The sequence below is a fragment of the Rousettus aegyptiacus genome, unplaced genomic scaffold (assembly GCF_014176215.1).
Source record: "Rousettus aegyptiacus isolate mRouAeg1 unplaced genomic scaffold, mRouAeg1.p scaffold_m13_p_13, whole genome shotgun sequence".
Classification (NCBI taxonomy): Eukaryota; Metazoa; Chordata; class Mammalia; order Chiroptera; family Pteropodidae; genus Rousettus; species Rousettus aegyptiacus.
The window spans coordinates 48,062,981-48,075,118 of NW_023416288.1; the positions used below are offsets into that span (position 1 = coordinate 48,062,981).

At 61.2% G+C, this 12,138-nt stretch overlaps 1 protein-coding gene across 2 annotated transcripts in view; it reads left to right on the top strand.

The window, feature by feature from the left end:
* Positions 1–2,809: 2,809 nt before the first annotated feature.
* PAXIP1 (PAX interacting protein 1) overlaps positions 2,810–12,138 on the top strand; it is a 28,345-nt gene continuing 19,016 nt past the window's right edge. For both annotated transcript variants that reach the window (XM_036230615.1, XM_036230616.1), the window contains exons 1-4: positions 2,810–2,983; positions 6,301–6,435; positions 10,461–10,504; positions 11,090–11,153. In XM_036230615.1, coding sequence (XP_036086508.1) covers positions 2,903–2,983; positions 6,301–6,435; positions 10,461–10,504; positions 11,090–11,153 — 324 coding nt within the window. In that variant the 5' untranslated portion in view covers positions 2,810–2,902. The remainder of the gene's footprint in view (positions 2,984–6,300; positions 6,436–10,460; positions 10,505–11,089; positions 11,154–12,138) is intronic.

Sequence of the window (12,138 nt, forward strand, 5' to 3'; positions counted from 1 at the left end):
TGGAAGTACTTACCTAAACTGCTGCCTCAAATTCTTGCCACTTTGAGTTAAACATTCTCAATTCCATTATTGCTTTTTCTAATCTCACTCTTAATAGCCTCAGATGATCAATTTTGCAAAATAGGAAATAAGAAATGTATTACCCTACTTATAAAGTTAAACAGCATTAAACAGGCTGTTTATTCTCTGAAGGTTGATTATCAACAAAATGATCATGCTTTGAACTTAGCTGGGAGAAGTGTGAAGATATTAATACTCAAGGCGTGTTGTATTTGGGCAGTACTTGCATCAAAGTTAAAGAAATGCAAAACTTCTGTTTAATGAACTGAGATTGTTGTTACCAAGTGTGTCATCTTGTGCCACAAAAATCAACAAAGAATATCTATTTATTCATGAATAATACAGCAGTCTTAATGTTTTTTTCTATAACTTTCTGAATGGACATCTTATAGAAGCAGGCCTTTGCTGAAGACCATTTTTATGAGTTTTGGTGTTGCTTTTTTAAAACCGAGTTGCCATCTTTCAGGCTTCTGGTAGATGGGTTATCCGTCAGGGTGTCGGTTTGCAGCCTTCCTCAGGAATCCAGGATCCGCATGAAATCTGATTTCATCTAAAGATGTTCGCTCTTCACTGCCGGCGAGGCAGGGGTGGGTGCTACACCCTGCGGCGTCTCCTCAGTGTGCTCCATGCCACGGGGCCTTCATGATGTTGGGGCCGGGAGCCCACGTGGCTCCACCAACCTCGCACAGCTCCCAGGTGATGTTTTACGATTTCTGACAGGTCGAGGAGATTTTACATAGCACATTTCCTAGTTCCATTATCTGCCTTACCAGCTTGTCACAAGTCACAACAGGGTGAACTCATCCTGCTGAATGCCACGAGTTCTTTTTTAACTTACAAAATAAAACACCTGGCTGAGGTATGCTTTAAGTCTTTTAATGTAAATTCACATGCTTAGTTTGTGTTTAACCGAGGAAGAAAGAGCTGGACAAGTTCTCTCATGCAGGTCAATGACAGGGCAGGATAACTTTGGTTCTGAATTCAGGTCTAATTTACCGCAGGGACATCTTAGCACAGATTTTATATTTTTTAGGCGAGGCAACCCTTGACCTCACAGATTGCAAGGACCTTGTCATTTTACAATCCCTTTTTTTTTTTTTAAATTATATTTTATGCCTACAACATCTGGTCTTCTGAGGTGGTCTCCCATCCAAGTACTAACCAGGCCCAACCCTGCTTAGCTTCTGAGATCAGACCAACAATGTAAACTGTTCTAATGGTCGCTATCAAAAGCATTCGTGAGTATTCAAAGGAAGGACGGTAAATTCCTACTCAGGCAAGCACTCCATCCTTGTATCATCTGAAATTTTGTTCGCTTTCGAATAAGGCTATTTCCGACTGCTCAAAAGGCAAAATGAAGGAGACAGAAAGGCGAAGACATTAGAATGGCAAAACGTAAGTGCATTTAAAGGTCCACACAAGACCACTTACACACACCTACACACGCGTAGGCAGCCGAAGCCCTGCCCACCTGATCTGAGAGGGCCAGCCCACGTTCTGGGACATCCGGACCAAGGAACCACCAACACTTTTGTACTTTCTGAACTTCTCTATAAGATAGTAGAAATGATGGAACATGAGCCAACTGGAATATGCGCCCCCCCCCCCCGAAAAATTCATGTAGTATGAGGGTGACACAGTGATTCTGGGAGGGTTCTCAACTTCACTAACATTTAAAGACGGCTCTCTGCTTGGCGGGAAATGGCAACGGTGTGTGAAGACTTAGGACACGTGGAGAGGAAAGTAGGGGGCTGATTCACGTTCCCGTCCCCGTTCGCAAAGCAATTCTCAACCGCCCCGGGACCAGGCAGACAGCCGTCTGGAGTTCGTCCAGGGCTCGGGGTGCAGGCTGTGCGTTCCCACCACCCCGCCTGGGCCCTCGGGCTCCAGAGACCCCGAAGGTGAAACCCGAGAACCAGGTGAAAAGGCGCGGGCCGAACACGTCTCCCGCCGCGCCTGTGACGACGTCAGAGCGAGAACACCACACGACCCCGCGGGCGGGATGACGTCAGAGCGGGAACGTCACGACCTCAAAAGCAGGATGACGTCAGAGCAGGAACACGTCACGGGCTCGCGGGCGGGATGACGTCAGAGCAAGAACACGTGACCCCCTCGTCGCCGGGGATCACGCCCCCAGCCCCGGTCCCCGGAGGGCTGGGGTTCGGGCCGGGAAAGCAGGGCGCCTCGGCCAGCCCACGGTGCTCGGGCCGCAATGCGACCTAGCGCCCGCGTCCTCAGCCGGGACTTGGCCTTTCAGGCTGAGGCGTTACGTCGGGGCCGGTCGGACAGCGGCCGATGACGCCCGCGTCCGCTGTGCCCGAGACGGAGGCCGAGCGCCGCGCCGCGCCCGCCGCCATCGCCGCCGCCCGGCGCCCCGCCCCCGCGCCGCACGCCCCGCCCCGTACGCATGCGCTGCCCGAGCGGCCCCGCGTGCGGTGGGCGGGGCCTCGCGTCCCCTCCTTCCTGGGACCGGCCCACTCGGGCCGCACGGGGGGGGGGCGCGTTTCCCCGCGTCCCTGGGGCCCACTCGTGAGGGCGCGGCGGCCTCACGTCCCCTGGCTCCGGGGCGGGCCTGCCAGTGCCTCTGCCCTCGGGGCCGCCGGGCGCAGGGGACGCGCCGGGCGCTGTCCGCTGGCAGCCCGCCCCTCGGCGCTCCCCCTCGGTGGCCGCGCAGGATGGTGCGTCCCGCAGGGCGCGCGCGACTCCCGCGTTTGGGCCGCTCGGCGCGGGCGGGGGCGCGGAGGGCGGGGGAGCGGGCGCACTCGCAGCACGGGGTCGGGGCCGCGCGGGCCGCGCCGTTGGGGACCGGGCCCCGCGGGGCGGTGCGGGAGCCGCCGCGACCATGTCGGACCAGGCGCCCAAAGTTCCCGAGGAGATGTTCAGGGAGGTCAAGTACTACGCGGTGGGCGACATCGACCCGCAGGTACCGCGCCGCCCCTGCCGCCGCGTCCCCGGTCCGTCCCCGCTCCCGCCGCGAGTGCGCGCCCGGGCGCAGAACGTCGGGGCCCCGCCGCCCGGTCCCCGCCGGGCCGGCCGGCCTGGCAGCGCGGAGCTCCGCCGCCGGGAGCAGAGCAGGCCGAGGCCAGAGGGCAGGGAGGGGACCTGTGTGCGGGGATTGGCGGGACCCTCGCGAGGGCAGGAGTGACCTGGGGAGGCGGTCTGCAGGACCCTTGGCGGGGGACCCTCGGGAGGGTACTTGGGGAGGGTCTGCGGGACGCTCACGATAGGGGAGAGGACCCGGGGAGGGGAGCGAAGGGGTCTGCGGGACACGCTAGCGTGGGGGGTGTGTGCGGGACCCTCGGGTGCGCCCAGACCGCAGACGCGGGAAGGGCACGTGGGAGGGGGTCTGCGCGGGGGTCCGCGTGCACGGTGCTCTTCGCGAGCCCTAGCTTGGGCCTAGCGCCGATTGTCACCGTCCTCCGCCTGGGGGAGCTGGCGTCGTGTCGCATGGCCGTAAAGCCCCCACGCCCCCCGAGCGCGCGGCCTCCGCTGGACTCGCACTTTTCGCTTTCTGGGGCGGGATTTGGACAGGCGCGTCTCCCTGCTGCCCGCTGGCTCCTGCTGCCCGCTGGCTCGGGTGTCTGGGATCCCGAGAGGGGGAACCTGGCTTGCGTGGAGGCCCCGGGGTCCACGGGGAGGGGGCGGTTCCACGGGGAGGGGGCGGTTAGCGAGGCCCCTGTGCGGCAGCCGCTCAGCTGTTATCTTGTATCCTCCTGCGAACAGCTCAGTTCATCAGCAAATTCGGATTCCCAGATTTTCCCAATTGGGTGAATTATACAGTAAATGTGGAGAACACCCAGGTAGCAGCATCACGACGGTTAATTATTTGTAGCGTGGGCTCGTAAAAGGGTCCCCTGGCTTTTCCTGAGCGTGTTCCAGGTAGTGCAGCCGTTTAACCTTCAGAACGTTCCGCTTCTGCGTGGGAAGGAGCGTCTTCGGGTGGATCTCCACCGAGTTCCCTCTCTCAGCGCTGGTCCATGCAGTTATGTCGCCTGAGCGTCTGGTCAGCAGTGCTGAGCTCGGAGGCAGGGCACTGGGGGCGGGGTGGGGGGTGGGGGGAGTGCAGACAAGGGAACGGGGCTGCCACAGAGGGAGTTGCAGGGGCCTGAGTGGTCTTGGCCTTCTAGAGGCTTGTGTGTGGGGGTCGCGGTGACTAGACTCCCTTGGGTGACCCCCCCTTTGGTCATCCTCCTCCTACTATAAGTTTAGGGTGAAGAGACTTCTAGCTTTGCCTTTGGCCTTGAGGAGGTGCTGGCGGCTACCCGATGGGAATGAGCGCCTGCCGGGGCCGGCCTTTCCCAGCAAGGACAATTCCCCGTCCTGCCACCCCTCTGCAAGCCCCCTCGTCCCTGTCTCCTGTGTCACGGTAGGGGTTGGCTTGTACAGGGAACTTGAACCGAAAGCTGCTGACAACCTGGAACAAGGGACCTGGAGCCACGTTTTCAACTGTGAACCTAAGAGCTTAGAAACCGCTTGGGTCTAAAACAGCAGATTGTCTAAAAAGTTCAGAGCTAGAACGTCTGGGCCCTCAGAAGCTTATAAATACGGGCTCAGCAAGCCGACGTGTGTAGAACACCTTGTGCTCGTCAGGCATTGGACTGGTACCAGGTGTGCTAGGAGGTTGGGCCTCGGTGGTGGGTGGGGGTGGGTAGCTTCCCCGAAGGCATGAGGGTGCAGGTGGTAGGTGCTGGGAGAAGGCACCCCGAATGTTCCAGCTAGGGAAAGGGTGGAAGGCGATTTCCTCCACGTGAGATGGTGTGCTAAGGAAAGAAGGAGTCGATGTGTTTGGGGCGCGTCGGGGTGGTCGGTGCATCTGGAGCGGTGACGCGGGGTGGCCTCACCGCGGCCGCCCTGCGGATTCCCAGCGCAGGGCTGCTAGGGGGCCGCGCGGCGGTGAGCCCACGTGGGGCAGTCTGCGCAGAGGCTGGGCTGTCGTTTCAAGACGCTCGGCGTTAATGACGCGGGGAAGGGGCCCGGGGACCGCGAGGCCTGGGCGGGGGTCTGCACCTGCGTGCGCGTGCCCGAGAGAGCACGGCACGTGGCGGAGGTCGGGATCTCAGGACTCGTGAGGAAGGCGGTGGGGTCAGGAACGCAGACAGGGGCCGGGGTGGGGGTGCGTTTCCCTGAGGCAGGTCGAGTGGTGTGCGGGGCTGGGATGCTTGCAGGTCAGGGCGGCTGGTGGCTAATGGCCATTGTCAAATCCTTGTCATCTCTCCCAGTTCTCTCTCCGGATGGTCAGTAAAACATCCTGAAGAGGCGGTCCCACGTGCGGGCGCCTCGTGAGCCCGCGCACCCCGCCCCCCTGCGCCCCCGGGGTCACCGTCGCGGTCCCCTCACTGCCATCTCACATGTGCTGCCGACCCCGGCGGGGGGGACCCAGCCGCCTCCCGCCTTCCACAGGGCCCCCGGGCGGGAGCAGCCCTTGGCCCCGCCCCTGCTCTGGGCTGGCCTCGGGGCGGCCCTGGCCGCCAGCACCCTCGCAGCCCCCACGTCTGCTGGTTCCGCGCCGTCGGCCCTTCCTGTCCCTGGCGACGTTTCGTCAGTCCAGGTGGCTGCCCTTCCGCCCGGGCTTTGCGGCTGGTCCTTTACCGGTGTCCTGGCTCCAGACACGTGGCCGGCCCAGCCCATCCTTAGACTGACGTCGGTCTTTCTGGAAACTGTGGTTGTGCCACTTGCCTGCCCGAGACCCCTCGTGCCTCTCTGGAGCCACTTCTGCATCCTGCTGCCGAGTGCAGGGTGTGCGTGTTTGCCCGGCGCAGTGGGAAGGCCGCTTGGGCTCGGTCCCCATGAGCCCACCCAGTGCACCCCCCGCGGGGCGCCGGTGCCCAGAGACTCCTCGAGACGCAGGGCCTCTGGGCGCAGGAAGTCCTCCCAGCCCTCCGGGGCTGCCGGCTCCTCTTCCAGACACGTCCCCGTGGGGCAGCCGCCCACGCCCCGGCTTCGAGCGGCGTCTCGGCGCCGGGCGCTGCGCCCGCTCGCCCGTCAGCCCTTTCCCTGCAGGACGGGCGCTGCTCGGGGGCCGGCCCGTGGCAGCCTCACGCTGCCTTGGCCGGTGACCTGAGGGGTGCTGTACCTTGTCGTCCCCACGGGTTTCATCGTCTGTGAGTCAGTACAGGGGTGCTAGTCCTATGTGGAGAACGTGGCGCGGTTTTGGTTGGAATTGTCACCGTTCTCAGTAGTTTGTGTGAACCGAGGATGAAATGCCATGGCTTCCGTTTTAACCCTTGTGGGGTTTTTTAGGTCATTCAGCTGCTGAAAGCCGGGAAGGCTAAGGAAGTGTCCTACAACGCGCTGGCCTCACACATCATCTCTGAAGACGGCGACAACCCGGAGGTCGGGGAAGCTCGGGAGGTCTTCGACTTGCCTGTCGTGAAGGTCGGTGGCGAACCCAGTGCCCTCTGCGCGTGACGTCACCTGAGGGTGTGTGCTCGGGCGCGGCAAACCCTGGGTCCGCCAGCGTCTGCTCCGGCTGCGGGGCCACCCCGTTTGGCCGCTGGGAGCCCCAGGCCGGCGGGGAGGGTGTCAGGAGGAAGCGCATTTGATTCCAGAAGCCTCTGGGTCCGGGGACAGTCACCTTCCGTCCCGCGGTGACGGGGCCTGGTTGCCGTGTCCTGTCCCCCGACTGCTGTGCTGTTCAGCTGCTCTCCGGCAGGGGTCACAGGCCATCGGCGGCACCGTCCAGCTGGCGGCCGTCGGTACCACCATCAGCGTGACCTATGAGTGGTTTATTCTGGAAAGCGGGGTGTTTTGTCGACCTGCGTGCTGTGCTGCTGTGTCGCTGCCGATAGGTGACTGCAGTTAAATGTCTTCACGTTTTAATTTTGTAATTTTGACCCTTTAAACCAGCGAGTGGTCCCTAGTCTTTCTGGCACCAGGGACCGGTGCTCCCGTGAGCATCTCACGCCTGAGGATCCGAGGCGGAGCCGAGGCGGTGGTGCCGGCGCTGGGGGGCGGCTGCAGATGCAGATGCGGCTTCGCGCCCGCCCGCCCCTCACCTCCTGCTGTGCGGCCTGGGTCCTAACAGGCCACCGACTGGTGCCCGCCCATGCCCGGGGCAGGGGACCCCGCTTCACACGCTTTTCCTGTTCGCCCCGCGTAACTTATGGATCGTAGAGCCAACCTCACTCCCGTAGGAGCGCCACGAGCCATCTCACTTTGTTGTTATTTTTGCATCGTTCTAACTCATCGATGTTCTTTGGGAAGAATGACATTTTCCTTTTTATAGCATTTTGTTTTTAGCAGTTTGATCACCGAAAATATCAAATTTTGGAAAACGTGGCGTCCCTCCGTGAGCTGCCCTTCTTTTTCCGTCAACGGGAGACGGCTGCGTTTCTCTCATCTCCTGGGCGGCACACGTGCTCTGAAACAGCTGCGTCTGGCCGCCGTCTCTTCCCCTCGTCCACGTTGTCACAGGGCTTTGCTTTAGGAACAGCCAGATGAAGGCGGTTGTGCCCAGGAACGGCCGAGGCGGGGGCTGGGAAGGGCCACAGTCGGGGTGGGTGGGGGGCAGGGCGCCTGCACCGACCGCTGTCCAAGCCCTGAGACCCTGCCTTGTGGGCTCAGGACCTGGGTTTTGAAAATCAACGGGAAAGCAGATCTGCCACACGAGAAGGTTCTCGCCAGCCAGACTCTGGAGAGACGGCCGCACAGGCCAGAAGGACCCAGGACCTGCAGCAGAGAGCAGTGGCCAGCTCCTTGGCGGACGCTCCTCTCGGTGGCCAGCATGGCTCCCTCTGCACCCAGATCCACGGGGCCCCGGCCGCCCCACTGATGTCACTTTGTGCGAGAAGGACTTGCCACAGGCACCGGGCCGTGGGCTCCGTGGGACCGCAGTTTTGTCTCCAGTTCGCTCAGGGGCTGCATCTTGGTTACCGCCCCTTCCTGCACTCTCTTGCTGTCCTGCAAGTAGCCTGGGACCTACGGTCTCGTCAAGGCGACTGCGTGGAGCGTGCGTCGGTTCCGTAGTGAACCTTAAAACTTTTGTGACGGATTTTGGAGGCTGAGGTCAGCGTTGCCAGACCACTTACAACAGTGGGGACCCTAAGCCCCCTTCCGTACCGAGTGTCGTGTTATACCCCGAAATGAAATTCGTATTAGGGTGACGTCACGTAATTTAAAGCTTGTGTATGTGCACACGTGTTTTATGTCTGTGAATGGCCAAAGCTGAAGTGTAAAGGAGAAAGGAAAGGAGATCCCAGTGCGCCCTTCGGTGTGTGGGTACTTGGGCACGGCCGCCCCAGAGCCATGGGGCATCCGAGCTGCGAGGCGGCATTTCACAGTGGTCACCGATCCGTGCTCCGGGTCGGAGCTGAGCAGAGGTGGCGTTTCCGGGCAGCAGGCGGCCGCCCACGCCCTGGCGCGGGCTCCACCGTCGCGGGCTCCGCCGTCCTGCCCGCCCGGCTGGGCGCAGCCCTGCACCCCCGCGCGTCCAGCAGGTCCGCGAGCCGTCAGCCTGCGCCACCCCCCGCCGGCTCTGCGCCCAGCTGCCTTTCGTTCGCGGCGGCATCTGCGTTGTCCGGGACGACAGCCGCAGGATGACGGGGCTGCTCCGAGCTGGTCCGGCGGCTCCTTCTCCCCCCGGACGGTGCCTGTCGACCCTGAGCCCATCCTCTGTCGCCGGCAGGCCTTGGCGATGGGCTTCGGCTCCTGGGGAGGGGTTTGCATTTGGCCGCCGAGGCTGAGGCTGGTCCCCCAAGCATGCGCCCGGCTTTGCCTGATGTCAGGTCGGCTCACGCACTTTAAAAAACAAGGCGCCTCGTGCACTGGGACAGTTTACTTTTACATCTTTGAATTTTGGAGATATTTAGAACTTGCTTCTTAGGCACTAAAACTCTGAAAATAAATTTTTTAATGGAACCATTTTCCACGCGGCCTTGGGTGCTGGAGGAGGCGCTAGCCGTGCCGCCCACAGCGGTTCACTTGTGTGTGGCGTTTGCCTTGGGGGCTGGAGCTGCCCGTCACGCGCTCAGCTCGCCGTTTCTGCGCTATCGTGGCCGAGCGCGTCCTGCTCCTCAGCTCCGCCTCATCTCCTGGACGTTCCGACTCGGCCTCAGCGTGAGTCTGCCGTGCGTGGACTTCGTGACCGCTGGCCCAGCCTTCAAGTGGCCGTTCCCGTGCTGACCCTGAGGCTGTGGGCAGACGACTCGGCAGGTGTCAGCTGCGTGGACAGCGTGAGGGGCACCTTTCCGGCGTCTGCTTCCTCACGGGGCCATGCCCGCAGCGGCCCCTCCCCACGGCTGAGAAGAGGCCTGCCGCCCCCCGCCAGCCCGGCTCCGAGCAGCCCGGACGCCGCCCAGGGGAACAGAAGCCGCCCTGGCGCCAGGCCCTGGGTGCCCCTGCTGGGAGTGGAGTGGGCCCCGGGCGCTGCTCCGAACGCGGAGGTGGGCGCCAGTGGGGCGGGGGCGTCCCGGGGTGCAGCCGGGGCCCGCACGGCGGCCACGCAGGGCGGGGTGGGCGCCGGCCCTCAGCCCCCGCACGGCGCCCCGTGAGTCAGCCGCAGCGTCGGGTGGAATCATCCGGTCACCGTGGTGTGATCCCGCCACGCAGAGCCAGCCTCCGTACGACGTTCAGCGTCCTGTGCCGTGTGTGCAGAAGACGAGCTCGTGCTGAGAACTCGTCGATGTCGCCCGGAAGACGAGGCCGCTCGGTCGCCGAAGTTCCCTCACGGCGCACGTGGCGGGCGGCGACGCTCGCGCCTCGGGGCGCAGGGGGCCAGGGCGGGGGGCGCGCGGGGCATTCCGGCCACAGTGCCCTGCGCCGCCTCCGCCACGCAGCGGGTTTTCAGGGCATGTTCGGTGCGTGACTGGGCTGTTGGTTGGTTTCTGTCGGCCGAAGTTTCTGGAAATTGGCTGGCCACGTGGGGGCGCGGCTGGATTTGTACGTGGTAATTCTGTGGGGCAGAGCCATCAGCATGATGATTAACGTGATTTTCAAAGTTAGATACAGAGGTATAAGGTAAGATAATTTTTCAAAAATATAAATTACTCAAAAAGGTGGTAATCTTTCATTTTATAATTAACCTGAGTTCTAGAATTTATAAAAAGGTTCCTTGTTATGGTTTGCTAACGTGCGTCTACTTGGCTTCACTGACAAAAAAGAGTTTAGACCTGATTCAGGATGAAGAAGGGGCCTTGCACGGGGCAGGACGGCCGTCGGACCCCTGTCCCTCCAGGGGGACAGCTCCCAGCCCGAGGGCTTAAGCTGCGAGAAGTGCGTAACCCCAGAGCTTGAGGCTCTGCACGTGGTGTTCTGGAGACCCGGTGGGGTTTGGCCGGTGACAGCTTTTCGCCTCGGGCGTCAGTGACAGATCCGAGATGCTCCCACACTGCACGCCCGAGGCCGGAACCTGGACGCGCCGGCCGCGAGCCGCCGCCGCTGACTGAGCCTGTCTTGTCTTGCAGCCTTCCTGGGTGACGCTGTCCGCGCAGTGTGGAGCACTTCTGCCGTATCCTTTTGGGGCAGGGGGGCGGGGAAGGGCTCTTGGGGGCGAGAGTGTGGCCGCAGGCCGGCCGTGCGCTCTGTCCTGCCGCTTCCCGCCCCCGGGGCAGGGGTCAGCCCCAGGCTCGGAATGAAGCCTGGACACCAGAGCTTGAGCTCAGGCGGGGACCCATCCTGTCCGGACCCTCGTTTTAGCAGAGGGGGCTGCAGCCAAGTCGTCTGGTCCCAGGCAGGTCACGGTGGCCGCGGGGTAGGGACTCCCGCGCCCGGGGACGTGGCCACACTCCCACGCCATGCTGGAGGATGCCGTTACGATGACGGCTGCGCACCCGTGTGTCAGGCGCACGCCCGCGGCCGGCCCTTCTCCCCCCCCGCCCCCCGAGAGTGTGTCGCGCCCCCTCGCGAGGGTGTGAGTGAGGAGACCGGCTTTTCCCGTGCTGTCGGGTCCCTGTTTCCCAGTCCGCCCCGGCCTTTGGCCACTTAAGTCTCTTTCCCTAGCGGAGGGCGGTCACGTCCCAGGGGGTGGGCAGGGTGTCAGTGACGTTCAGCTGGCCCTGGTCTGATCTCGTTGGACTCTTAATAATGACTACAGAGTAAATGGTTTTTCCCCAGAGTCATGTCAGATTTTTTTTGGAATCACCGCCTGCCTCTCTCAGGTAAGCATGGGACTATGAGTCTGCTGTTATTTACACGTGACAATGCCAAGTTTTTATGTGATTGGATGTATGACCTGTTTGTGAATCAGTTTTAGAGAAGCTATTTACTAAATTGCATATTCAATGTGACCTTGTGACACTTATAATTACACATTCATGCTTAGTTTTAAGACGTGGAGTTCTAATGGGGTGAAGTGGTCTTTCAAGCCTAAAGAATTGCTAAGATTTAAAACTCGATATGAAAAAATAGTAAAAATGAAGTTATAATGACAAGGAAAATCCAGTCAAACACAGGCAAAGAGAATTTTCTTAATAAAGGGCTCATACAGATCAATAAGAAGAAAATACGACCTCAGTAGATAAAGCAGAAAAGTAAAATTACAACTTTTTATAAAGAATTACAAACGATAATTAAAACACTTTACACACTATTTTCAAGGAGCTGAGCATTTTAGTAGCAGCGAGGTAAGAACTTGCGCCGGTGGGGTTGGTAGTGGCGCACCTGTGTGGGGGACGCGGGGCCCGCACCCCGCCCCCTGCCGTGCGCCTGTGCGGGGGACGCGGGGCCTGGACCACTCCCTGCCGCAGGGGCGCTGGTCTCGGCTGCTGATTTCCAGACAAGTCGAGCTGAGCCGTGTGCACAACCTTAAATGCTCGCTCTGCCTCCGTGCGGTTCTCTGAGCTTCAGAAGTCCACCCCAGGGTGACGGAGGAAGGGCGGATGGGTACGTGAGGGCGTCAGCCAAGCCCTGCTGTGAGACCACCCGCCGTTCGGCAGTGGTTCAGAGGCCCCTGCACACCAGCCACTCACCCGTTTTTGAATTAGGCTTCGCGACTCTGTGAAGGCGTGGGGAATGTTCCGAGGGGAAGGGAGCAGGCTGTCGCACAGGAGTGTGGGAGCCGTCTGCGAGGGGGCCCCGCGTCAGCAGTGGCGGGGGACGGGCCGCGGGGGACGGGACTGGTTAGAGCCGCTGATCGTGTTCTGT